The sequence below is a fragment of the Pseudonaja textilis genome, chromosome 2 (assembly GCF_049901715.1).
Source record: "Pseudonaja textilis isolate UNSWEBS1 chromosome 2, rPseTex1.2, whole genome shotgun sequence".
Classification (NCBI taxonomy): Eukaryota; Metazoa; Chordata; class Lepidosauria; order Squamata; family Elapidae; genus Pseudonaja; species Pseudonaja textilis.
In genome coordinates this window covers 101,125,480-101,152,996 of record NC_141991.1, presented here as the reverse complement: position 1 = coordinate 101,152,996, position 27,517 = coordinate 101,125,480, and the positions used below count along the sequence as shown (strand labels likewise).

At 37.3% G+C, this 27,517-nt stretch overlaps 2 protein-coding genes across 10 annotated transcripts in view; both read right to left on the bottom strand.

Annotated features, from left to right (window-relative positions):
* LOC113455121 (cytochrome P450 2C4-like) overlaps window positions 1-10,789 on the bottom strand; it is a 33,070-nt gene extending 22,281 nt beyond the window's left edge. Inside the window, exons 1-3 of one of the 2 annotated variants that reach the window (XM_087924739.1) lie at window positions 10,502-10,789; window positions 5,778-5,940; window positions 3,874-4,023 (exon numbers count right to left, since the gene is read on the bottom strand). In XM_087924739.1, coding sequence (XP_087780865.1) covers window positions 3,874-4,023; window positions 5,778-5,940; window positions 10,502-10,675 — 487 coding nt within the window. In that variant the 5' untranslated portion in view covers window positions 10,676-10,789. The remainder of the gene's footprint in view (window positions 1-3,873; window positions 4,024-5,777; window positions 5,941-10,501) is intronic. The other variant, XM_087924740.1, reaches the window with a different exon arrangement.
* The window catches only part of LOC113433564 (cytochrome P450 2C5-like), a 71,543-nt gene that overhangs the window by 27,781 nt on the left and 16,245 nt on the right, over window positions 1-27,517 (bottom strand). For 7 of the 8 annotated variants that reach the window (XM_087924731.1, XM_087924732.1, XM_087924734.1 and 4 more), the window contains 5 exons: window positions 26,182-26,358; window positions 24,845-24,986; window positions 23,813-24,000; window positions 23,424-23,565; window positions 22,228-23,301 (listed from right to left, as the gene is read on the bottom strand). In XM_087924731.1, the coding sequence (XP_087780857.1) occupies window positions 23,123-23,301; window positions 23,424-23,565; window positions 23,813-24,000; window positions 24,845-24,986; window positions 26,182-26,358 (828 nt within the window). In that variant the 3' untranslated portion in view covers window positions 22,228-23,122. Of the gene's footprint in view, window positions 1-22,227; window positions 23,302-23,423; window positions 23,566-23,812; window positions 24,001-24,844; window positions 24,987-26,181; window positions 26,359-27,517 lie in introns of those variants that run through there. The other variant, XM_087924737.1, reaches the window with a different exon arrangement.

Below are 27,517 nucleotides of genomic sequence, written 5' to 3'. Positions count from 1 at the left end.
ACCTTGCCATATATATTTCAACACAATTTTATTTAAGTCTTCAAAATAGTCTTTTCTGAGCCTAATTGGTATTGTTTGAAACAAATATAAGATTCTGGGTAAAATATTCATCTTGATTGTTGAAATTCTCCCTATTAGTGACAATTGTAAATTTTCCCATTTCTTCAAATCTAAGGCTGTCTGTTGTTTAAGTTTAATATAATTATTCTCTTTTAATGTACTACATCTTGATGTCCAGTATATCCCCAAATACTTGACCTTGTTCGTGACTTGGATTTTCAACACGTCTGCCAGTTCTTCTCTTTGTCTTAGTAGCATGTTCTTTGTCAAGATCTTTCTTTTATCTTTATTTATTTTCAGACCAGCCACTTCGCCATATGTCTCTGTCTTTTCCAATAGCTGTTGGAGCTGTTTCTAAAGGGTCTTCCAAAACAAAGGCTAAGTCATCCGCAAAGGCTTGCAATTTAAATTCTTCCTTTTTAATTTTCATTCCTTTTATGCTTTTGTCATCTCTAATATTTCTATTCAACAGTTCCAAGGTCAATACAAATAGCAAAGGAGACAGGGGGCATCCTTGTCTTGTGCCTTTTCTTGTATTAATAAAATCTGTAAGTTCTCCCTCCATCATTACCTTTGCCGTTTGCTTATGATATATGGCTTCTATTGCTTGAATAAATTTTCTGGCAAAACCCATCTGGTCCAATAGTAGTAACATAAATCTCCAGTTCACATTATCAAATGCCTTTTGAGCATCTAGGAATACCAAAGCTATTTGCTTTTCAGGATGTGCCTCATAGTATTCCAAAGTATCCAGGATTACTCTCTTATTGTCTCTAATTTGTCTCTTTGGCAGAAATCCATTTTGGTCTGGATGAATGAAATTATTTAAATATTTTTTAAGTCTTTCTGCTAAGATTGAAGCAAAGATTTTATAGTCTGCATTTAATAAAGAAATAGATCTATAGTTCTTAATTTGCAGTAGATCAGCCTCTTCTTTTGGAATAAGTGTAATATAAGCCTCTGACCATGTTTTAGGTATCATCTTCTTTGACATAGCTTCATTCATAACTTCTAACAATGGAATGCTCAATGATTCTTGTAGTGTTGTAGAATTCTGCCGGAAGCCCATCTGGACCTGGTGCTTTCCCATTATTTTGTTTCTTAAGTGCTTCAGTTAATTCCATCATTGTTGTATTGCTTTCTAGCATTTCTTCAGTCTCTTTAGATATCTTAGGTAAATTAGCATTCTGTAAATACTGTTTGACTTTTTCCTCATCAATATTCTCTTGCTTATATAGTTGCCCATAGAAGTCTCTAATAATTTCCTTTTTCTCCTTATTACCATGGCAAACTTGGCCTTGGTCATCTATTAACTGCGATATTTTCCTTGATTTTTTCTCCTTTCTCAATTTATATGCTAGCCATCTACCTGGTTTATTTGCATCTTCAAAATAGTTCTGTTTAGTGCTTCTAATTTTCTGTGCCAGTTCTTCTTTCTCTATTAGACCCATTTTATGTTTAATTATGTCCAATTTCAATTTAATATCTTTTTTTTTTTTTGTGGCATTTTCTGTAATTCTTTTTCAAGTCTTTTATACTCGTCTTCCAAGGCTTTAGTGGCTTGCCTTTTCCTGATATTCTTTTTTCTTATGTAATCTATTATCAAGCCTCTGGCATATGCCTTCATTGTATCCCAAACAATCTGAATTAAAGTATCTTCTTTTTTATGGAAAAAAGGAAACAAAGAAAAGGAGAAAAATTCGGAGGCTTTCCCTTTAAAATAAAAAGCAAGAACCAAAATACAGTAAAGCTGGTAAGGAGGGGTAACACAACTAAAAGAAGATAAGAAAACACACTGCACTTTGTTTAATTATCCAAGGCTCTTATTATGACTCTCTTCTCCACAAGCTTCAAAGCCAAACTTCAAGTGTTAAATTGTTTATAGAAGTCCAGAAGAACACCTGTAATAATATTCTGCCGCGCTCTTCCCTCTATCTTATCAAGTTGAAATGCCCTTGAGAAGGAGTCTTTCACAGTTCTCTCCACTTCAAGTAAAATATTTTCAAGCCTCTAGTTGGCAGTGTTGCAAAGTTTCTTAGTTCTCACTTTCCCCCTCCTCCCAGGAAAACGTAATTGAGGTTAAAAAAGGAGAGAAAATATATACATGTATATATTTTTTAAAAAGTAACCAAAGGGAGCCTCTGGTCTAAAAAAATTAAGAAATCAAGAAGGAGAATAAGAAAGTATACATATTTTTATATATATATATATATATATACATACACACATATACATATACATATACACACACACACACACATATACATATATATATATATATAAAGGAAAATTCAGTCCAGTTAGCTGCTGAGTTGCGATAAAGTCCAGTTTTAAAAAAAAAGTAAGGAAAAAAAAGCCAAGCTTCACTTTGACATCTCCCTTTAAAAGACGCTGCTTATTCAGTTTTGTCAAAAATCTCACAGGTTTCTTCTTATACTTAGAGTGTCCTTTCAAGTCTCAAAATATTAGTAAAAAAAAGAAAAATTCTCACCCAGCTGACACACTTTTTCTTTCAGCCTCTTCCTTTCCGGAGCTGTCCCGACTTCAGCAGCTTTGGGGCTGCCTCTCTGCCACCGGCAAAAGGGACTTCTCCTGGATCAACCACAGGATATGCCCTTCATGATCACCGTCTCTGTGAGACGGTTTAGGTCCGTTTGGACCTTGTCCCTTCCCGTCTTCATCTCCTTGAAGGTAATGCCTCCTTTTTTAACTGAGCTCTCCTGACTCATCCTTCCTCCCTCCTTCTTAACTCTTTCTTTTCCTGTTTTCTTTCTATATTTCTTTAAATAACATCCCTTACTAGTCATTCCATTATTTGTCCCTTCCCATTCCAGAAATTTGTCCACTAAATGTTATATTACAAAGGTGTCACAACTCACTAAAGTAATCCTTTTTATGGCTGCTTAATTCAGCCCCAAAGTGCCTTTCACAGTTTTCCACCCTCATGCAAACTCCCCCCAAAAAGCAAATCATCACCATGGCTTCATTTTTCCGTTTAAATTACCCATCTTGCCCTTTGTTGGCTCCTCATTTTGCCTGGTGTTTAATATAGCATTATGTTTACGTGAGTTTTAAAGAAACTTTTTGATTCTTTTTCCAGTTTTAACCAAGCACTCTGTTATCTCCATCCTTCTCTCCTGCTAACATTTTTTTTAAAGAAGAAATAATCCAATACACGTTTTTTCCTATATCTTTTTGTATCTCTTTCCAGAAGAGACATGGCCACAAGGATGGCTTCCAAAGCTACTTCAACTTCCTGAATAAATTCTATATGCAATCCTTTAATTCAAATCCATGTTGTCTTACAGATCTCTGTCCTTCTTGGAGCCTATTCTTATGTGTGTGTTCCTTACCTCCCTTAGTTTACCTGTCTCATTTATCCATAAAGTTTTTTGCTGGTTTCTGAATTAGCTTGATGTATCTTATTGCATCCAGGCTAACATTTCACTAGTTTGGGGCAAAGTTGTAATTTTATAAAGCCATAATTGCCCCATTAAACAATTTCCTAGGATTTCTGATCTCTCAGTGCTGTAGCCACAGTAAGATTTCAGCCCTTCTCCACAAGCCTGTAATTTTATCAAGCCAAAAGCTGACACTGGATAAAAAAGAGAGAGAAATAGATCTAGTACTTTTCCTTTTGCTACTGAACAATACTGTGAAAATAAAAGGGAGGGAGGACATTCACTGCCTATCTAAGTTTTTCTTTCTTACACGCATTTAAGTGCTATGGATTTGAGTTTAGGTTTACAATCTAGTTTTTCTGCAACTTAGTTTAATGCAACAAATCCTTTCCAGATTCTTTTTTTTTTTAACCTTTTGTGGTAGCTATTTCCTCCACCAGACAAAGAGCTTCCTCCTGCACCCTCTCAGACATTCTTTTCTTCCCCATCCCAAAATCTCGCAAGGTGGACAGTGTGAACCGTCGCAGCTCCCTCCATTTCTTCTCATCAGTAGTGGTCAGACCTGAAACCAAAGACATGGGATACAGATCACACTGTGATATCAGTTCTCAAATTTTGCAGAAGGGGAAAAAACTATACATTACTATTTTTTCCCAGCCCACATTTAAAGAAAACAAGCCTTCATGCTTGAATTGCTAATTAGATGAAGTGCAGAGTTTTCATCTATTCATTCTTGAGTGCTCTCATGTTAAGAGAAGAATGAATGAGGTTGTGGAAAACATGTCACAAGTTACTATAAGTCTGATATGAAGAGGGACAGGTCATGGAAAGATTTCTAGACCAGTCATGGAAAGATTTCTGTACTAAGACGCAATTTTCAGTAAGCAGAGAAAAATGGGAGTTGCTTCAGTTCAGATATTTTTGAATAGTAGAGCTTTTGTACACAAAAAAGAAGTCACTTCCAATTGTTCTCTTACTTGGTTGTTTGATTATGTACCACCAAGTCACTGTCAATTATAAGCAACCACATAGACTTTGTCCATTACATCTTCTCTCCCACCTAGTTCTTGAGGACTTTGACATAGTTGTCATCATTGTAACTAATTCCATCATCTATCCTTCCTACAACATTTCCCACAATTACAACTCTCTCTAGAGGGCTAGGCCTTTGTACAATCTTTCTGAAATATGATCATATAACTCTAGCCATCTGTGTTTTGAGTGAAAATTCTGGACTGATTTGTTCAATGGTTTGTTTTCTTGGGTATCCATGATATTCTCAAGAGTTTTCTCTGGAATCTTCTCCAACATCAAATCTTAAAGACATCAGTCTTAAAGACATCACTATAATTTGTCTGGAACCCACATTGCATATAGGAATTAATACAATTGAGAGAGTCCAGAGATATTTCATGAGAAGAGTCTTCCAATGCTCTACTCACAACAGAATACCTTATGCCACCAGACTTGAAATGTTAGGCTTAGACAACTTAGAATGCCACTGCCTTCAGTCCAACCTAAGCATGGTACATAAAATTATCTATTGCAATGTCCTACCCATCAATGACTACTTCAGCTTCATGAGCACACAATAGATACAAACTCAGGGTAAAGCACATCAGACTCAATGGTAGGAAAGACAACTTCAGCAATAGAGTGGTTAATGCCTGGAATACACTACCTGACTCTGTGGTTTCTTCTTCAAGCCCCCAAAATTTTAACCTTAGACTGTCTACTGTTGACCTCACCCGTTTCCTAAGAAGTCTGTAAGGGGCATGCTAAGTGCATCAACTTGCCTACTGTCCCTGTCCTAATGTTCCCTTTTATTTGTATCCATTCATGTATTAATAATCATCTTTATACTTATATCTGTTATCTAATACATGCTCAACAAATAAATAAATAAAACATAAAAATACATTTTCTCTATCTTGCTTCTTCAAAATCCAAATGATTTTGAAGGTACATGAAATTGATATTCAACATTAATCCAGGTAGCATAAGCCAAAAAAAATCTTCATTGGTAAACCATTTGTATGTATTCCAAAGGACCAATTTAAAGGTCAAATTATTGTTGTTGTTTGTTGTTGTTGTTTTGCATGTAAGCAACAATCTGAGCAGACTTAAGAAGTGACCATTGGAAAGGAAATGGTGAAAAAATATTTTCTTCCTTTTTCAAGAAGCATGACCAAATGTACATCTTTACAAGACATTTCAAGTGAAACTTTCACAACTATCAATATTATTGACATTCAGATAATTTGTACAGAAAATTTAAAAAAAACAATAACTAATAAAAAATGAAAGAGGATCAACCTTTATTTTGGAACATTCGATTACTTGCAGGCATTTCAGTTCGCCCACCAAATTCTTCTGAATAATCTACCAAAGCTTCTTTTACCACCTTGTACCCACAAAGAACAACGGCTGGTCTTGATCCATTCCAGACAGTAAAGAGAGGTCCATATTTCACAGCAAGCTAAGGGTAGAATTAGATGAAAATCCAGTTAATTAGGTAATAAAGCATTTTTGATGAAATTATTATAAAGTATTTTTGAAATACTTCTTAAATTTGCCAAAACTTCAATAACTTTTAATTCCTACCAATTACGCCAATATGGTTATGATTTAGTACATGGCATAAATCTTCTAGTTGATGGGTGACCGATTATGGTATGTTGGCCTTCATGGGTATCTGTGGACTATAGAACCTAGCTTGCAGAGAATAGTTTGAGCTGCTCCAAATAAAACTGTACTTTGGTTATTCTTCTGACATACTAGCACAAAAGGATCAAAATGCAGACGTTCTATTTTTACCATTAACAAAAAAAAGTTATGTGTTGCAAAGGGAAAACTAAGCCTGAAAACTATTCATGAGAGCTTCTTAAAGCTGGTCAAGTGATTATTTGTTGTGTCAAGGACAGGCCTTGGGACTTCTGGTGAAGCTGACCAACTGACAACACACCCAGGGAAGGATCATTGCGGCTTCCCGAGAAGGGTTTTTCTCTAGAGTGTCACTTTTTCAACTTATCAACAGAAGGAACCTTTAGTTTATATGACTCTCCTGGGTTAGGGAGAGTTCTAGAATCATTGATCCTCCATACAGCAGCGGTCTGCAAGTTAGTTTCAGGAGATGTGCTTCAGAGCATGGCAGCCGGGGGCAGGGCAGGGTTGCAATCATTTTATTTGAAAAGCAGCAATTTTTGGAATGTATTTTTTCAAATGGATAGTAAGTTGTGCCTGTCATTTCTTAATCACTCTTAAGGATTATTAATCTTTATTAAGCTAGAAGAGACTTTCTTTAGCCCCATCCTGTTATTCCTTTTTGAAGATCTGTGCCATTTGGGGGATATTTTTATTGTTGAACAAAAAGTAAGAAAGATACTGAAGGTAAGCTAAAATAAGGAAGTACGGAGTATCTTTTCTTTTAACTTTGATGGTGAAATATGAGTAGAAAGCTGTGGATCTAGGTTTCCATTTGTAAATGATTTGTAGCTTGTCTTTTTTTCTGTGGGTAGTTAAAACTGTCTATTTTTTATGAATCCTGATTGGCCAACAAATTTAAGTGATATATAAAAAAAACATACACTTTGACTAAATAAGTTAAGAAGATGGAGAAAGAAATAATTGGAGATGTATTTGAAAAATTCTTAATAAAACAGACCAGCTATATTCCAAGGATGTTAAAATAAACTATTTAAACTACTTCAGAGATGCAATTGTGTGTAGAAATCTACTAAACTACGCAAGCAATTTCACAAGTAGCTGACAATGTAAAGGAGCCAATTGCAATTTTGGAATATTAACCTGATACCAATCTTTATTATGATGGTTCCCAACACAATTGAAAGAAGAGTTTCAAGAAAATCTGCAATTTTCAATAGGACAAGTTTGGGACTTTTTCTTTATTGATACTAACACAGCTGAGGAATCCTCGAGAAGAAGAAAAGTTTATAATTACTTGATTGACGTTTCAGAGAAGAAGAAAAAAATTATTCTATGAAGATAAGCTGGAAGGAGTGATTTAAACTTAATGAGTCTATTTGAATCAGGATGGAATTTTATCCGTTTGATATTTGTAATGGAAAGAAACCTTTAATATAAAGTGGGTTTGAAAATGCATTTTTTTTCTTTATATATAGTGATTAACTTATTCCTAAAGATTGTAAAATATTATTGAAAGTGTATTGGAAAGTATCTATGCTAAGAGGCAGTTAAATAAAAAGATGTATTAATTGAAAGAAAAGTTTAGAGTCTTTTAAATGAATGAATACAAAAAGAAAAAAAATTCTACAAGGATAACTTGGAAGGACTGATTTAAATTTATTGAGTTAATTGAAGTTAGTTTGTTTTGTATTGGTTTGATCTATGTTACTGAAAGAAAGCTCTAATGCAGCTTGTGCTTTGTGTTTATAAAATGAGTTTGAAAAAAATTTCTTTATACATAATTTTTGAGAAATATTTAAAGCTTGTGAAATATTACTGAAAGCAAATTTTAAACTGTGTATGTTAAGAGGAAATTTTTAAAAAGATGTATTAGAACTTACTAATTTTACAAACATTTTTTTAAAAAGTTTAATGCTTTAAAATGGATGGAAAAAAGTACTTTTTTCCTTTTAAGGTTAAAGAATTTGAAAGGATACAATGAATTTTGTTAGATGTAAATGCTGATTGTTTGCAAAAAATATTAAATGCAAACAGAAATATTACTAAACAGAATAACAGAGTTGGAAGGGACCTTGGAGTTCTTCTAGTCCAACCCCCTGGTCAGATAGGAAACCCTATACTCATGACCCGCAGGACAGATGTCAAACTCACGGCCCGCAGGACAGATGGGTCACACACCGGCCACCCCCACCCCCAGTTTAGCAAAGGAGAAAAAAGTTGCAATACACCACATGACAACAATGTGTAGTCGTAAGTTTGACACCCCTGTCCTACACCACTTTAGACAAATGATTGTCCAATCTCTTCTTAAAAACTTCCAGTGTTGGAGCATTCAGAACTTCTGGAGACAAGTTATTCCACTGATTAATTGTTCTATCTATCAGGAAGTTTGTCCTTATTTCTTGGTTGCTTCTCTCCTTGATTAGATCCCATCCATTCTTTCTTGTTCTGCATTCAGGTGCATTGGAGAACAACTTGACTCCCTCTTGTTTGTGACAGCCCCTGAGGTATTGGAACTGTCATGCCCGAATCCGAGGAGGAAGCTGAACAGCTGATAGGGAGTGGGAGTATGGCTCCATTGGCTGTGGAGGAAACTGGTGAAGAGCAAAGTCTAGGTAGAGGTAGAAGTCTAGTGAAGAGGTAGAACAAGAGAGAGGTAATTCAGAGGAAGACCCAGGCCCACCTCCTCTTCATCCTATGGGATGCAGGGAGGAATGGAGAAGAGAGCAATGTGGGTTGCGTGGCTTACAGGGGAGGAAAGGGCCCTGATTCCCTTCATTAGCCACAGCTGAGAACACAGTTTATTAAAAAAAAAAAAAAGCAAGCTGCATGGGGCAGGCTGTTGGGAGCAAATGTGACTTTATCTTGTGTATCTTGTCTTGTCATGGCTTATCTGTGTTGTGAAGTCTTCCCAACTGTGTGAGTTTTGCCATGCTTTCAAGTCTGAAATTCTTGCTCCTGCCCTGCCAAGCTAATTACTTCAGTTTGGCTTGTTTGGTCTTTAAATTACAGGTTGCGTTTACCCTGTTTGGACTTAATTTTCTGCAGTCAAAGGTTGTTCCTGGGAGAGTTTTTCTCCAGCCAGAAGGTAACCTGGACATTGGGGGCACAATTGGAGATAATACAGGGACCCTTATTATTTATCTGACTATGTTATCTTTGTGCCACGGCTCGGGTCATCACAGGAACACTGCTATCATGTCACCCCAGTCCTTCTTTTCATTAAATTAGATATACCCAATCCCAGCAACCGTTCTTTATATGTCTTAGTCTCCAGTTCTTAGAATACAGTACTGCAGGCTACTTCTCCAGAGTGCAGACTGCCTGCAATTTGGCAGATCGAATCTCACCAGGCTCAAAGTTGATTCAGCCTTCCATCCTTCTGAGGTTGTAAAATGAGGACCCAGATTGTTGTGGGCAGTATGCCAACTCTGTAAACCACTAGAGAGGGCTGTAAAATACTATGAAACAGTATATAATTCTTGGTGCTATTGCTATAAATAAAGAAATCCATAAGGGCAGGCCATGACAAAATGGAGTCAGAAGAAAAGGAAAGAAGTGAAAAAGGTAGGAATGAATGTAAAATTATTACAAAAAGAAAATTTGATGTATTTCATGAAAAATAATAAGATAGATAGATAGATAGATATAGATCAATTTCCCAACAGACTGAATGGAAAGTGGACATAAGGAAAGAATATATAGGAGTGCTTCAAACAATGTGCAAGGAATCATATTACAGAGGGCTAGTGAAATAGAATATACTAATGGGCTGTTTGATTTTTTTAACCATTAAAGGTTACAGGTGAAAAAACTGTGCATGGAAGAGAATAATTGATCCATTTGAAGGATGGAAGCAGGAACAAAATGAAGATAAACCATCTCTGGTAATCTAAATGGGCTTCAAGGAACTGGATTTCTCTAATACTATAGGAAAGAGTTTGTGTTTCTGCATGTCTTTGTTGGCATTTAATGATCATCTGGATTTTTGCAGCCCAGATGAAGTTTATTAGGACAGAGGTTGTATCTGCATTTCAACAACCTGAAATCAAACAGGGGAGCTAGAGGAAGGGGAGGTTTCAGTAAATTTGATGTTAAATCAAATGAAGCAAATTTGAGGTTCATAGATTTATTTTTCTAAAGGTTTTCTTGTTACTACATATTTTAGTGAACTTTGAAACTTCCATTGCGGGTTTATCAGATTGTTACAAGGTGACTTTATACTATCATTCCTGTTAAAGATACACATGAGCCCCCAAATAAAAGTAGTTGTTTATAGAATAAATCAAACTAATTCAATTAAAGAAGGTATAGGTATCTTTCAAAGTAATCATCAGAAACTTCCACGAAGTACAATAGTTAACTAGCCTTACCTTTTGATAATGTAAATACAAAGGTAGTACATCTCGCTGCAAGAGGTTCCCCAGAATAGGCCATGGAGTAGGTCCAGGGGGCAGCTGCCCTTTTTTCTGGTACATTTGGAAAGATGAGAAAAGGATGAAAAGTATACAGAGAAGAAGCAGAACACCTGTCCACGTTAGCTCCATCCTCCTCTGAGTTGTTTTCCTCTTCAAAATTCCCAGAAACTGTTTAAATGAGACAAGATTGCAAGAAGAAGGCTAACTGGAGCCCCAGTCTCATCTAAATAATATACTTTCTCTAATCCTTTTTTTTTAAAAAAAAACAATGTGTTACTTTGCTGCTGTCAATGCAGAGTAATAATTTACTAACATCTCTACCTTTGGACTCTGGGTTCAAATAAGTTCTTGTTTTCGTACATTCATTGTAACAATTTAGAGTACATATAAGTTGGGTTGAAAACATGGACATTTGCCTTTTATATAACTATCCAAGGTAAAAATCCTTTCATAAGAAAATAATAATAACAGAGTTGGAAGGGAACTTAGAGTTCTTCTAGTCCAACCCTCTGCACAAGCAGGAGACCATATTCCATTTCAAACAAGTGGTTCTCCAGTCACTTCTTAAAAGACTCCAGTGATGGAGTACCCAGTCCCTCAATTAGTCTTATGCCTTGAACTGCTTCAAAGGTGATTACCAACACCTTGAATTGCACCTGGAAGCAGACTGGCAGCCAATACAGCTCACAGGGTAGTGATGTTATATGGGGCATTCTTTGGGTCCCAAGAACTGCCTGAGCCATCGCAATCTGCACCAGCTGTAGCTTCCAAATGCTCTTCAAAGGTAGCCCCATATAGAGCACATCACAATAGTCCAATCATAGGATATCTAGGTCCAGAACAACAGAGCCCAGGGATTCCTGTTCCAGGAAAGTCTACAATTGGTGCACAACCCAAAATTGTGCAGTCCTAGCCATGACTGCCACCTGCTCTTTGAGCAGAGTTGTGAGTCCAGGAGACCCCCCCCCCATGTTGTAAACCAGGGTAGTGCCACCTCATCCATATTCAAAGATGTCAAGTCCCAGATATCAGGGCCTTATGTACCAAAGCCAGTTGATCTCACCAGAATTCAGTCAAAGTCTGTTGTTCTCCATACAGGTCCCACAGCCTCCAAGCATTGCAAGAGGGCAGCCACAGTGTCATTTGGGTCACCAGGTATGGCAATATAGAACTAGGTATTGTCAGAAGACTGCAGACACCTGAACCCATGGTGATAGATGATTTCACCCATATGGATTTCATGGGCTGTCTGCTAAGATAAAGCCAGGTCATGGCACACACTTGAAAGTAAATCAGGAAGATTGTAATTGTGGAGTCAGTCTGGCAAGAACAAAGAATGCTTATCCACAGGAAATATGCATGTGTAAATCTTGCAACAATTCTGGATAGTTAGAAAGATGATAAAAGTAACAAGAGTTAGGCAACTTACAGATTTCAGCTAAAAGTTAGGAATAGAGTTGGCCCACAGCAATTCAAATGTGTATTGGATAACTCCTAGGGCATTCATTAGCCGAGGCTTAGGAGAAGAGACATCTAGAGACCAATAGAACAAACTGTAGAATCATTACTAAAATATTTATTAGATGATATTTCTTATTATCTCACTTTGTCTCATCTTCTTCTTGAGTGAAAATGTATAAAGCTTACTTAATCCTTTGTTCTTGGTTCTTGGCATTTTAGCCAGGTGCTCTTTTCCTTGGAGTACTTCAATAAAAAGCAATCAGAAAACTTGCACCTGGTCATTGGCTTCAGCACCACGCTCAGACCCGAATTGGGGACAACAGATTGATATGAATGATGGCAAGGAGTGGAGACAGTAGCAAACCCTGCAGAATACCACAAGGCAACGGCCAAGGGCTGGACCTCTCAATCCCTATCAACAGTGATTGGAACCAGCTTTGAGAAAGGAGCCGAACTAGCACTAAACCATGCCACCCAGCTGCATCCCCCCAACCTGACTCAAAAGGATACCATCGTCAATGGTATTGAAAGCCATTGAGAGGTCAAGGCGAGCAAGAATGGTTGCAATAACCTTACCCCATTCTCACCAAAGATCATCAAGTGTGACCAATGTCATTTCCAATTGCTTCATCCAGGACCCTCTGAAGGTGTCTGGCATCTACATTTTCCACAACCTTCATCAAAAAGGAACGGATGAAAGTTGTCTGGGCAGTTGTATGAAAGTTGTCCAGTGATGTTTTTTTAAGGAGAAGGCAAACCAAGTTCTCCTTAAAAGCCTCCAGAAATATCCCCCCCTAGTGACATATTAATCATTGCCTAGTCACTGTCCTGGAGGCTTTCACCATTCAGAGGGACAAGGAACTTACTGACAGGTGGTTGTGCTGACAATGTTGAGGACCTTGTCTACTTCCTTTCTTGAAAGATGGACTCCCATGCCCCTCTCCTGCCTGATCTGATGGACAAGTAGATTTCATCAGGAAGAGGCACCCTTCAAATAACCCAAACTGCTTTTGAACTCTTGTAGTACTTAAGGTGTTTCTTTCATCAGCTTGTTACACCCTTGAATTCAGTACAATGAGCATGATGAAATACAAACTGCTTTAAACTCTGAATTCCAGGAGGGTTACACAGACAAGAAATCTCATCCAGAAATACTGGAATCTTGATTCATCACACAATTATAATTTAAATAGTTAATAATTAAATTGAATAAATTACTAGGAAGCCTCTGAGGTAAACTAAACCCAGTTTTCAATTACCCAAAAGTTTTATAAACTTTCCAAATCAATATCAAACTGTTTGTGAAGTACTCTCTGTCCATCAAGTAATGGAAAGGAATATATTTATCTGTTCATTTATACCCAAGTCTAGTACTGAAAAACTGACTGGTGGAATTTCAAAACCACCTCAAGAGGTAAGTTATGTTTTATACTGTTCACAGAACAGCAGAACCGAACACAAACAGAGACTATTTTACTTTGAAATAAACTGTCTTCCTCTGTCTGCTTCAATAATTTTTATGTTTGCTTAACACTTTCACCTTTATGACAAGCTCATTGGTGAAACTACTCTCTATTTAGTGCCTGCTTTGGTTCAGCCAATCCAGATACTCCAATTCTCCATCATGTGAGTATCCCTTGTGAGAAAGAACTGGGCCTTTCTTTACAAGAGAGAGATAATCCCTCAATTGGATATGTCAAGGGTTACATCTATAGGTCAGTAAAAGTATTTGGTCCTTAGGAAGAGGCCAAATGGTATCTTTAATATTCACATTCATTGTTTGGATATGCCCAACCTGAGTGATGGCCAAAAAAAGACCTTTTTGCACATGTAATTATTGATTTGGCTACAATAGCACATTCCTTAATTATCTGAACAATATAGTGTTTGGAAACGTCAGGCAATCCAATATATGTGAAGAATATTCTGAGAGGTCTCTGACTACAACATTTGCTGGTATTAACTTACTACTGAAATTTGATAGCAGAGAAACTCAGCAGAGAAGTTTTCAAGATTCCAAACAGCCACTGCTTTTGCCACTGCCTGGACATAGGGCTCCACAGTCACAAAGTCCAGGTCAAGGTTTTCGCATGTTTACAACTAGACAGATTTTAAAAATCATCCATCTAGATGTTGCAAGCAGTAGTTTTGTGATATGTAAAAATTAGATTAAAGCTACAATGGATATAAAAGTCTATACACCCCTATTAAAATGCCAGGTTTTTGAGATATTAAAAAATCAGAACATTTCAGGGGGGCTTTGCCACTTTTGATATTTTAACATATAAAAACTCCCTTTTTATAACTATGTAATCCCTTAATTCAGGGATTAGGACCAACAGGTTTGAGTTGAGTGCACTACTTGTGAAGGACAAATTGAATCACTTTATATATAAATTGTATTCCATTTCAACTTTGATAAAGCCTGCTTCCTAAGGTTCTTCCTGTCCAGGCAGCCATTACCTTTTTGGTTTTCTTTGGAATAAGCTGGACCAAATAGGACCTTGGTTGCTATTTCCTCTGCCAAGGAGAGAACCTTCTCCTTCTGGCCATCCTTCCTATTCTGAAGTTCTACAGGGTGAGAATGGTAAACCAGAGGAGTTCCCTCTATTTAGTCTCATTCTTAGAGAGAATTCCACCAAAGAATGAGATGAACAAGATGGACCAAATCTCATGTTCTAAAAGCAATCTAAAGTAGAGAGACAGATAAACACCATACTCTCCTTTCAAATAATTTTTCTTCTGAAAAGTATTACCACACAAAGTAAGAATTTATTCTTTATTGACTATGAAGACTTTGCCCTTAAATATGAGCCAGCAATGTGCAGCAGCACCCCAAAAAACCAATGCAATTCTTGGTTGTATTAACAGGGATATAATCAAGATCATGTGACCTGTTAGTACCATTTATAAAGCCTTAGTAAAACCAAACCAGAATACTGCATCAAGTTTTGGCCATCGTATTATTAAAAAAAAGATGCAGAGGTTCTGAAAAAGGTGAAGAAAAGAGCAACAGAGATGATTAGAGGACTGGAGACTAAAACATATGAAGAAGGGTTGCAGAATTGGGTTTGTCTAGCCTAGTGAAAAGAAGGACTAGGGATGACATGGTAACATTTGAGGGGCTGCTACAAAGAAGAAAGGGTCAACCTCTTTTCCAAAGCACCAGAAGGCAAAACAAGAAACAATGGATGGAAACTAATCAAGGAAAGAAGCAACCTAGGACTAAGGGGAATGAGAACAATTAACTAGTGGAATAGCTTGTCTTCAGAAATTATGGTGCTCCATCACTGGAGGCTTTTAAGAAGAGACTGACCAGTCACACTTGTCTGGAATGGTATAGGGTCTCCTTTTGAGCAGGGTGTTGGACTAGAAGACCTCCAAGGTCCCTTCTAACTCTGTTATTCTGATTCAGACAAAGTGATTATTTGTTAAATATTCATTCTTTTTTCTGGCTTTCAGGAGAGCCTGAAAAAAACTGCTGCTGGTTTAAGCATCCATTTATTCATGGCTATTAGGCTGTTAGAGCAGCAGTAGCAGGGGTGGGTTTCTATCAGTTCGGACCGGTTCTATAGAACCAGATGTTATGAGTCTGAGCAGTTCGGAGAACCAGTAAATCGCGCCCACTCCCTGCCCCACCTAGTTATTCCTAATCTCGCCGACCATTGCTAACCTGTCTTTGCCCACCATTGCTGCCTGCTTTTCACTGCGGCCCTGGTCTCCCTGGGTGAGTGAGCCTACAAGCAAGCCCCGGTCGAGTTAACACCTGACCCGGCCCAGCCTAGGCTGCTGCACTGTCGCCCAACACCCTGCCCTATCCCCAGGCTTGCCTGGGCTGGGGCTGTGCTCCCACTGGCCACAGAAAAGCTGCCGTGGGGCTAGAGCCGTGCTTGCCAGGGAGAGGAGAGAGCATTCTCAAGCCCCCGCTGGCCACGGAAAAGCCACCATGGGGCTGGGGCCGTGCTTGCCAGGGAGAGGAGAGAGCGTTCTCCTGGCCAAGGAAAAGCCACCATGGGGCTGGGGCCATGCTTGCCAGTGAGAGGAGAGAAGAGAAGAGAACATTCTCTCCTCTCCCCAGCCAGAGGCTTGTGTCTGACAGTGGCTGCAAGGAGCCCTGATGCACCATGTGTGCAGCTGCATGGATGATGCGGGGAACGATCCTGGAAGCCCCTACGCCTCCAGAATCACCATCGCTGCCTCGCTGCTGCTGCATCCCCCACCCTGCAGGGCTTTCAGTTTACCTGGGGAACGAATAGGTGAACTTCCCTTGGAGCTTGATGACTTCATGGAAAGATAAGGGGTATGTGTGTATGTGTGTCTAGAGTGAATGGATAATTCTAAGGGACTGGATGGCTTTGCACAGCTGCCAATGGACTGCACCATTCTAAAGTGCTGGGACTCAAGCAAGTAAGTTCTAACCATGAGTGGTTTATGTTACCTTTTTGCTATCATTCCCTACCCAATAATTATATATGATTTTTTTGTCTATGCTGTAATCAGTGTCTCCCATTTTTCATCATTTTGTCTTTGTAACTCATTTGTATGGTGTGGAAGTGCTTTGTATGTACTTCATGTACATGTGGTTGATCTATGTCAGGGATCTCCAAATTTGACAACTTTAAGACTTGTGGACATAGCTGGCTATAGAATTCTGGGAGTTGAAGTCCACAAGTCTTAAAGTTGCCAAGTCTGGAGACCTCTCGACTAGATTATCAAGGAAGAGAGAATAACATGCAGCAGGTGCCTAGCAAAATTTAGTAATACTACAGATTGGCTGTTTACATTGAAATCAGGTGCAAGATAGTGATGGTAGGTAAATTATTGGGCAGTTTAATTTGGTATTTATTTCAGTAGGCTGATTTTAGAAAGCTAAACAGGATCAGACCTGGTAAGTACTTGGCTGGGAAGCCAACACAAAATGGGGTGTTGGGAAGGAAAGAAGGAAGATAGGATAAGATAACTTATTGTCATTTTTTTACTGTAAGTACACTGGCACACGTTAAAAGTGAAATATATATATATATATCCATGCACATACATAACACATACATACATATGCTACACACACACATACAAAATCATTGCCCATTTTGAATAAATAGCAGAAAGGAAGAAAGTATTGGATACATATAAACAATTGTGTGTGAAAAAAACTGCAAAGAAATAGGATTATAAAAATACAGCTTCCAATCTTAGTAGTTATAGATGAGAGAGAGAAAGAGAAATGAAAAACAAGAGAGGGAGAAAGAGATAGAGAGAGAGAGATGAAAGAGAGGGAGAAAGAAAGAAAGACAGAGACAGAGATACCTTTTTAAAAAGCTCTTTGAGTGTTTAAGGTTGCATACCCCTGGGTAAAGCAAACACTATGATCATTAAGTGAACCTTGAGGTTATTAAGCAAACATTGGTTGTTAAACAAGTCCATTTTCCCCAATGGGCATTTTTAACCAGAAACCAGAAGGAATTGTTGGAAACTGGCAAAAAACATAGAAAACCTCAGTCACAAGACTGTGTGGGATGTTGTAACTGGTCATAAGTGTGTGCATGTGTGTGTATGTACGGCTGTCAAAACACCAAAAACAGGTCAAGTAGCTCTGGGGAGGTCAGTCATAAATTAGAACACTTGCTAAACAATTGGCTGTTAAGCGAGGACCACTTATATTTAGTTTCCCATGACCACCTGGTCATGCCCACCCCTTCACATAACCAGCTAGCCATGCCAGTCCACAAGCCATGCCCACCCACTAATTAGGCCATGCCCGCAGAACCAGTTGTTAAGAAATTTGAATCCCACCCCTGAGCAGTAACAATAGAGTTGAAGTCCTTTTTCCAATGCTTGAGGTATGTACACCCTGTCTAGAGATGTTCAAACAAAGGTTGGGCAGCTATCTCTTGGAGACTGAAGTTAGACTCTAGCACAAGCAGGATATTGGAGCCCATAATTTAAATAGATCCTTCCAAGTTCCAACCAAATTCAATCTATGAAAGGAGAGAGGGAGGAAAACTCACATCCATGTTCTCCAATAGTATTTCCTGCTGCGGGTAGAGAATAGTTTTTCCTGCTGACTTTTCAGTGCGGTCTAGATAAACATGAAACCTTAGAAAAATAGATAACCTTATTACAGTCTCTGACCACCATTTGGTGAAAGTCTTATGATGTTATAAAATACAGGTTAAAAAGCACGTGTTTTCTAAAATCAATGGGTAACTTAATTGACTGTAACTTTATAAAAAAGGATAATATTAAAGCTTAATAAAAGGAAAAAACTACTATGTGAATTAAAAAAAACATCTAAAACTTAATACAAAGCTTCTCAACAAATGTCTTCTTATTTGATTGTTGTTTGCTTGTTTGCTTGCTTTTTCATCGATTGTTAAAATAGTACAAGATCTAAGACGTAGGTCAACATAAAAATTATTTTAAAAAGAAAAAAAGAAATTTATATTACCAGGATTTAAAAAGAATCATTTTCTGCATTAAAGAATGGCAACTGGAGGAATTTGCTAGTCTTCTTGAGATATTAGAGTTCTAACCCAGTCCTAAAATCATTCTCAGATTTTAGTGGAATTACTATTAGTAAGTAAAATTCAGGGTGCTACAGGAGCAACATCTAAGAAATATATGGACCATATATTGTTTCCTCCACATCACAGAGACAATAATAATATGTTATACCTTTCATACAAAATTGCAGATGAAAGGATATTAAAAAGGGCTAAAAAAGCATACCAATGTGAATGTGTGACATATAACTTTATGTACAGCAATTATATTTTTACAAAACCTAGAAAAATATTTAATGTTGGGAATGGAAATTGAGAGTACTCTCTCTTAATTCTTGGAAAGCAAAATTATTTGTCTCAGTGGAGACAGAAGTCACTATATCCCAGTGCCAACTGCCTGTTGGCAAGGAAAATATACCCATTGCTTCCCAGGAGACAAAAATAAAAACCTATTTGGCTTTGGCTGAAAATATCAAGAATTCTAATACCATCAAATTCTACAAGTTGGTCCGAATGTCAAGGCTAGAAGCTAAATGTTGGATAAGGAGCAAAAAAAACAGGATGAAAACATCATTAAATGCAATTCCTTAGGTATTAATAACTAAATGTGTTTGGACTTCCAGTTTGCAGGGCTTCGGCGGCAGGCAGGAATCTGTGGTCATGCACGGTTTCTGCCTGGGCTCGCCACTGGAGCGCCCCGAGCCAGCTGGCTTCGGGGCTAAGCCACCCCGTAGAGGTGGTGAAGAGGGAGGAGATCCCAGCAGGGTCGAGGAAAGCCACATCTTTCCTCCTCAGCTGGCTAAACTCCCTTTCCCGAAGGTGGTAAGAGCGGCATTCAGAAATGACTGCCTCAAAGAAGCACTCAACCAGAAAAGAAAGTGCAGGAGGAAGTTAAGAAGTGAAAGTTTTGGCTGACCAGGATAAGAAGCAATAACTAAGGTATTCTGGAATTTAAATTTTATAAAAGATATATCGCTCCCAAAGAAGACTCAGAAGCAGCGAATGAAAGTGAAAAGGGAAAGTTTTTTTTTTCACTCTCCTTCCTTATGTTGACAGTGAAGAGAGATGAATGAGAAATCAGAAAAATCTGCTTTGGCTCCAATAGGTGATTAAACTGGAAATATAATTAAATGCCAAGGAGATAATAAAGATTTCTGAACGCTAAAAAAAAATTGTGTGGGGGAAGGGAGAGGAAAAGAATAAGGGCAGGATTTGGAAGGAGGAGTCTGCCTGGAATTCAAAAGAATCTAAAGGTAAATCTTAATAAGACTTCTAAAAGATATATTTTAACTGGAACTTTGCAACTAAATAGTAACCCCAGGAAGAGAAAGTGAAAAAAGAAGAAAGTGTTAAAAGAAACAGCTTGTGTGTATTTGGATTGCTTGGTGACTTTGGGACTTCTGGAAATTATATTTGAATGATCAGAAACAATTGGGTGGTTGCTTAAAATTTTTTTTACAATGGCATCACTTGTGGATGAACTGAAAATGGAATTTAAAAAGTATAAAGAAGAGGAACAAGAAGAGAAGGGCTCTTTTGGCTCCGTTTTTCAATTTTTAGAAATGGCGATCTGTGTCTACAAGAAACAACAAGAAAAGACTGTGCAACAAGAAGATTGGGACAAAGAAGAAGCCATCTTTAATGAACAAGTAACTTTATCTGGGGAAGAAAGGGGAAAGGGGGGAAAGAGAATGGAGAATTTAAGACCTAAAAATACAGCCCAAAAAGGGAAAATTATGTGAAAAGTGGATATAATGTTAGAAAGCAATAGAAAAGGGGAATATAGAAGAGGGAAATTGAGGTGGAGAGACAAGGGGGTAAAAAGATGAGAGAGAAGAAGCAAGGGAGGAAGGAAGGGAAGACAAGTTATAAAGGTTTCGAGCAAGATATAAAGAAACAGGATTTCTTCAGAGATAATGGATGAAAATGTAACTGAAAAAGTGATTCTGCAAAGGTACATCAGATTGTATTGTTATATTTGTATTAGAAATAATGTTAGAAAATTGGAAACAACATATGATTAAAAAGTGGGATAAAATAGTCAGTGTAATTCAATGAAACTTTTGTGAACAAAATAAATGAAATGGAATAAATGAGAGAATTGAATTAGGAAGGAATGGGAACATTTTATTTACTCAATGTTTTATAAAATATAAGTGAAGTGGGGGGGGGGGGAAGTAACTATGGAAAGTTTGTAAGTGTTCCCATACAAGTATGATACCTATTTGAAAAGTAATGTGTAAAATGTTTAAGATTTAAATGAATATTAATATTAACGATAGAATTGCATTGGTATGGATTGTTGTTTTAATTATATTATATATTCATAACTTTTCTTTTTTTAAAATACAGTGTGTAGTTTTAGAATGTATCAAGCAGAATCCGAATGGAAGTTATGTATTATATTGAGTGTTATAATTTTAGGGGAAAGATATAAGGGCGTCATACTCCAATCAGTGATTACAGGAGAAATGTTGTTTAATCAGAAAAGACAATAAACAGCTAAAACAGGACAGACAAAGAATATAAGTATAATGATCTGAATTGAGATGAAATAAATAAAATAAAATTAAGAAAGCTAAAAGAGGGGAGAAGCTATATAGAAAATGTGAAATGGTAATAAGATATGGAATAGTATATCAAAATGAGCATGAACCTTTATTTGTGTCTGCACGAAGAGATGTAACATGGGATCAAGTTGCTTTCAAAAAAGATGCTTCCTGTTTTTATGTTTTATGTTTTGCTTGTTTATGTTTGTTTTTAAAAATAAAAAAAAATTCAAAAAAAAAAATAACTAAATGTGTTTGTCAGTTTTCAAGCCTGAAAACCAAGAAACCAGTTTAATATACTCAGACCCTAAAATGTGCCCAGATTTCAGATCCAAAGAGGGGAATATTCATAAGAAATTTCCTTTTAAAAAACAGTTGAAAATCTGGTATGTTGTAACCATCCTCAATGTAAAGTAACTTTACTTTAGCTAAGAATATTCAAGAAGATTTAACTTGCCATAAAAAATTAACATTAATACGGTGTATTGGAGTTCATCTTGAACTGCACCTTAATATTGATTCATTTTGACCTTATCCCAAAGACATGATGAGATTTCACAAATATTGATTTTCCCAATTAAGGAATTGAAATAGGGCCTGTTCATGAGTGCATAATTTGATTCACTGAAGCATAAATAAGGCTCAAAAATCAAATTTAATCAGTCAAATTTATTACAGAGATTGACTAGCAATTAATAAAACATAAATTTTAAATACAAAATAAAACATAAAGAACTGAGAAAAGACTAAATATATACATAGAATAAAAGGTATATGTGCAAACCTTAAAATTTTAAAATAAGGGTAAACTAAAGTAAGATGTAAATGATAAAATTACGTTTACTTAAACATTAAAAATTGAATTAGGGATATAATAAAATATTAATATGTTAAGAAAAAAATATAAACTAACAATCTCCCAACAAATTTTAACAACAGCAATTGAATTGCCACCGGATCAATAAGATTTGTTTGGTTAATTTAAAAACCCCAACTATTATAAGTCTAAATTGAGAAGCCTGACCTCAGATAGTGAGACAATTGATCAATAATTATGATAACAATTGAAACAAAATGACTTTCAGTGTGTATGACTATGCCTCGACCTTGTAATTATTTGTCATTTCTTTGTGTTTAATTGCTTTCGTGAAAAAAACTGGCAACAGTACAGGTGATAAAAGGCTTGTTTGATAGATTAAAATGGTGAAGAAATGTTCATTTCTACTTCTAAAATCAGTCAGTAAAAGGAGAATAAAGGTTTGCTGACTAGTAGGGAATATAAAAGCATGGGAAAGATAGTCTAGTCTCCATGTCACCTGTGCCACAAGGACAAGTTCTTTCACACAGGGGGATTCAGAAAATCTCACTCTGAGTCACTGTGGACTCCAATAAGAGGACTCATCAATATCTCCTAATACATTGTGTGGAGACTTAAAGACCTACTGGAGTCCCCTGAGTTATATACACAAACATATGGAATGCATATTCAAATGGAGTTAAAACTCTGTATTTCATTTGGAAGTGTATATTTTCACAGCAAATGTATTGAAAGCATTAATTGTTCTCCTATTTCTCACATTTATAGATAGAAGGCCCAGTTCATTCTAGAAAAAGACATAGCTGCTTCAGGGTGCTGAAAAAGGATGCTAGTCCCAGTCCTTTGTCCTCTGAAACTTCTTGGTGGACGTTCAATCTGATAGCCATAATGCCAAATTGTATGCAATATCATACATCATAGTTATGTCATTTTCATGTTAACTTATTTCTAGTTGTATCCATTCTTTTCCCTTGAGCTAAAGGAAGCTTCTGGGGTATGTCTTCTCTTAAAATCTCTTAAGTTCCTCTTAAATCCAGCATACTATCATAAGTTCTCATGAATGCCAGAATAATATGTTCTATGGTAGTGAACATGCCTCTACTAGATAAGAAAATTTAAAAGGAAAAGTATTTTAGATTAGTTTCACTCAAAATCCTTCAATATCCCAAAAATCTTCTAAAAAATTGCTGCTGAGATTTTTTTTATCCCCCAAATCCTCCACTTCTTTTCTTCTCTTGATCAGCATTCAACATTTAATGGCTCTTAAAAGGGGGGCTTTGTTATTTTTGAAGTCCGTAATCAAAGATATTACATCCATGTCTTTGGTATCCACATCCAGATAGAAGGTGAACTTCTGGAGCAGAGCACTAAAGAACAAGAAGACCTCCATTCGAGCCAGGGCCTCCCCTGGGCAGGACCTCTTCCCTGCATTAGCCAAGAAGAAAACGAAACTTATTTAGAAAGCATTGTGTCTTATAAAAAAAATAACATGGATCGATTAAGTATGTGAATTTGTAACACATCCAATCTGTTCTAGAGGCACATACCTGCAGAGAATGGCATGAAAGCATCTCTTTTCCTGAACTGGCCCTTTTCATCCAAAAAATGATCTGGATTGAACTTCCCTGGAGTTTCCCACTGGAGAGGGTCAAAATGTACAGAAGGGAGGACTGGCACAACAGCCGTGTACTAAAGGAAGAGGAAGAAACAGATGGCATTAATTGGCACTAGTTTATGCAGAGAAAAGTCTTCAGTTCTCCCTTGCCTTAAATAAAATAGGTCAGTGGGGAGCCCTCTGTAAAGATGGAGGGAAATGAGAGACATTTGGTTTAATATCCAAAATGCCTTGAATATGAAGGATCTCTGGATACATAACAGTCATCTTTTTTTTTTTTGTCTTCCCAGAGTATCTTGACCCATAGTCACATCACCACACCTTGGGGATGTTATAACCATGGAATTTTAGGTCACAAGTTGTTGCCCGTGGAAAGGTCTCAAGGCTGTCTTTCCAACACCGTTGAACCTCATGGATCACAGCATTGGTGAAAGGCATCTTCAAACGGTCTTCCATACTTGGAATGCGATTTGTACCCACCACCTCAGTAATCTCCTGTTGTACTTTAGCTGGGGGAAAAAAATAGTGAGACAAGATTGACAGCCTTTTATTATCGGATGCTGAGCAACTGCAGTCAGCTATGACTTTCAAAGCACATACAGAGAAGATACTTCTAAGCAGGAAAATGACTCCCTCTGCTCCTCTTCCTCCTCCTCCCCCCCCCCCCCAGGAGACTGTTTCAATTCTTCTAATTTAAAAAGATGTGATTGATGTTTATACTATACGTGCCTATGTGTGTTCTTAATATGCCTAGAGCCAGTAAACATAAAGCATTCCATATGGGCTTTCTGGATATTAGAATTTCCAACTCCAAAAATGCAGTTGATAAATTTAAATTAATTTAAACTAATTAAGAGGAGGGGGAGGGGGAATGTTGTTAAACCATGACATCTCTTCTTCTTCAAGATTCTAAGTTCCCTAGAATTTTTGGGCTTCGCACATCCCGTTTTTGACCTCCATGCATCCCATTTTTGGCCTCCATGGGCCCTGTTTTTCAGCCTGTGCACATCCCATTTTTGACCTCTGCATATCCCATTTTCAGCCAAAAATGGGACATGTGGAGGCCAAAAAGGGGACATGCAAAGCCCAAAAACAGGACGTGTGGAGGCCAAAACCAGAAGTGCATCTTATGGTCAGGTACAACTTATGGAGTGACAAATATGGAAATTTAAAACAACAGCAATAAAAACATTCAGAAAAAAGACAATGGCAAATCATTTCCATAATGCTTCCAAGCAGTTTGCATAAAAGATACTGTAATGTGTGGAACTTTACTCAGCAATATTTTGAGGATTGAACATGGGATACCATGGGAGGCCTGAAACCTTTCTATTTTTGTGTTCATTTCTGTACCTTGAATGTGTGGCAATTTGGCCACCACAAGTAGGCTGGAGACCAACACATTGCTTGTGCTTACTGTCCCAGCAAAAAACATTTCAAGGACAAAACGCACAAGGCTTTCCGGAGTGTAGATAATGTTGGATGAGTTCTGCTCCTGAAGGTGGGGGGAAAGGGAGGGAACAGGGAAGATTAAAGAATTTACTTGGAACTGAAGTATAGCAGTTCATACAGACATATATTCATGAAGATCAAACTGGCTTTCTGCCAGTGTAGGACTATTCTGAATATTATTGAACATTTACAATATCATAATGAGAAACAGACAGCTTTAATATTTTTAGATGCAGAGAAGGGCTTTGACAATCTAAATTACTCCATTTAAACCTGAGAGATGGATATTTCTAAGTTTACATGGCAAAGAAACAACCAAGAATTAGATATAAACTATTTCAAGGTGCTAAGGAAAGAGGGGTTTAGGTTTACCAGATTTGAAATTGTATTTTGATGCCTGTGGTTAGATCTGGATAAAAAAGTGGGTGAGCATGCAGAATAAGAGGGTACTTGATCTAGAACAAGGGTGTCAAACTCGAGGCCGTGGGCCAGATGCATCACGCACTGGCCATGGCCACCCCTGGTTTAGCGAACGGGGGGAGTTGCTATACATCACATGACATATCATCACAAGTTTCACTCCTCTGATCTAGAAGATCATGAATTAAGATTTGGATGGCATGGTTATTTATGACAAAGTCAAAGTAAATGTTGATTTTAATAATCACTTTGTCAGATGTGCCATTCTAAGAGTTTGGAATAAATATAAAACAAGGTTTTCTATGAAAATGCTTCTTTGGCTGTCCCCTCCCTCCCCCGGGAGTTTTTTTTAGAAAAGAAATGGTGGTGAAGCCAGCCTGGTGGACTTATAGTCAGATTAAAAGAGTTGGAAGGGACCTTGTAGGTCATCTAGTCTAACCAGCCACCCAAGCAGGAGAACCTACAGTATTTCTGACAAATGGTAGTCCAATCTCTTCTTGAAAGCCTCCAGTGATGAAGCTCCCACAACTTCCGAAGGCAAGCTGTTCCTTTGGTTGATTGTTCTCACTATCAGAAAATTTCTCCTTATTTCTAAGTTGAATCTCTCCTTGATCAGTTTCCATATATCCTTGTCTGGCTAGTGTTGTGGGAGTTGTCGAAAAGCAAGCATAGAATATGGAGAATACATAATTTTATACTAGTTCATATTAGATGAACAAGTTTCATGTTAGATGCATATCAGGGAATACTCATATTTATGCAGAATTTTTGTGTGTGTGCATGCGCACACACAGAGATATATACATATACATACATACCTTCTCTGATTTGATAAGGAAACAGTCAATAAAGTCACGGGGCTCCTGAATATCCAGTGTTTTCTGGTGAAGTACCACTTTTTCATGGATAAAGTCACAAAGTTTTTCAATATCAGCAAAAGTCTTTGTGTGTTGCCCAGGCAAATATTCCATTATTCTTGGAAAACTATTGTACACCTGTAGCAAAGTTCAGGTTAAATAGCATATATTTTTAGACTATTATGGTGGCATCTTAATGGTCCAAATTTTCAGGGATTGTTTTTTACAGTGAAATTGCTAATTATCAAGGCTCACATAGGTGCCAAGGTCTAGAAGGCAAGAACTGGATTTCACAAAAATATCTATAATGATACTTTAAAAAAAAACAGAGAATCTGGGAAACTGTCATAGGAATTTATATTTACAATAAGTTAATTAAAGCAAAGTCTCGTTGAAAAAGTTTTCCCCACATCTCTCCTCAGTTGAGCCGAGTTCCATTTGCAAGATAATCTTTCAATTGATTTACCCACTATTTTCCTACCGTACCCATAACCAGGGATGGGATTCTACCAGTTCGCACCTATTCACTAGAACCGGGTGTTAACATTCTAAGCAGTTGGGAGAACCGGTTGTTAGAAGAAATTACTGGCCTAATCCTGTAAGGAAGGCAGGAAGGAAACATTCTGGTGTTGCTTACAGAAACTGACTCTCCATTAACACTTATTACATTCTTGGCGGGACTAGACTTCCTGTCTCAGGAACTTCTCTGGAGTTGTTTTCCCCTTCTTTGCTGATACTTTGCTTGTGTGGAGTGACCATTCAAAGTTACAGTGACACTGAAAAAAGTGACTTATGACCATTTCCCACAGTTACGACTGTTGCAGCATCCCCACAGTCATGAGAGGCCAGGCGAGGAGATGTGTGCCTTGATGTGAGTGATATTGAGTTGGCCACGCCCAGCCAATAACATGACCACCAAGCCATGCCCACCCAGTCACATGACCACCAAGCCACACCCACAGAACCAGTTGTTAAAAAATTTGAATCCCACCTCTGCCCACAACCTCTCACATTAATGGATAATAGTGTAATTGTTCATAATCTTTGAAATGGAGAAGAGAGTTTATGATTATTAGCACAAAGATAACAGCTGAAAAGAAATTGCGGGGGGAGAGAGGGAGAAAGGTCAACAATTTAACAAAATAATTACTGTACTTATTGGTATGTACATGCCATGCACTTTTTAAAAATGTATAATATACATTCTTTTTTGTTTGTATGGAATACTGCTATGTATCATAAATGTATGGAGAGAATAACAGTGAAACATTAGGAGGCATTCATGCTTGGACTTTCC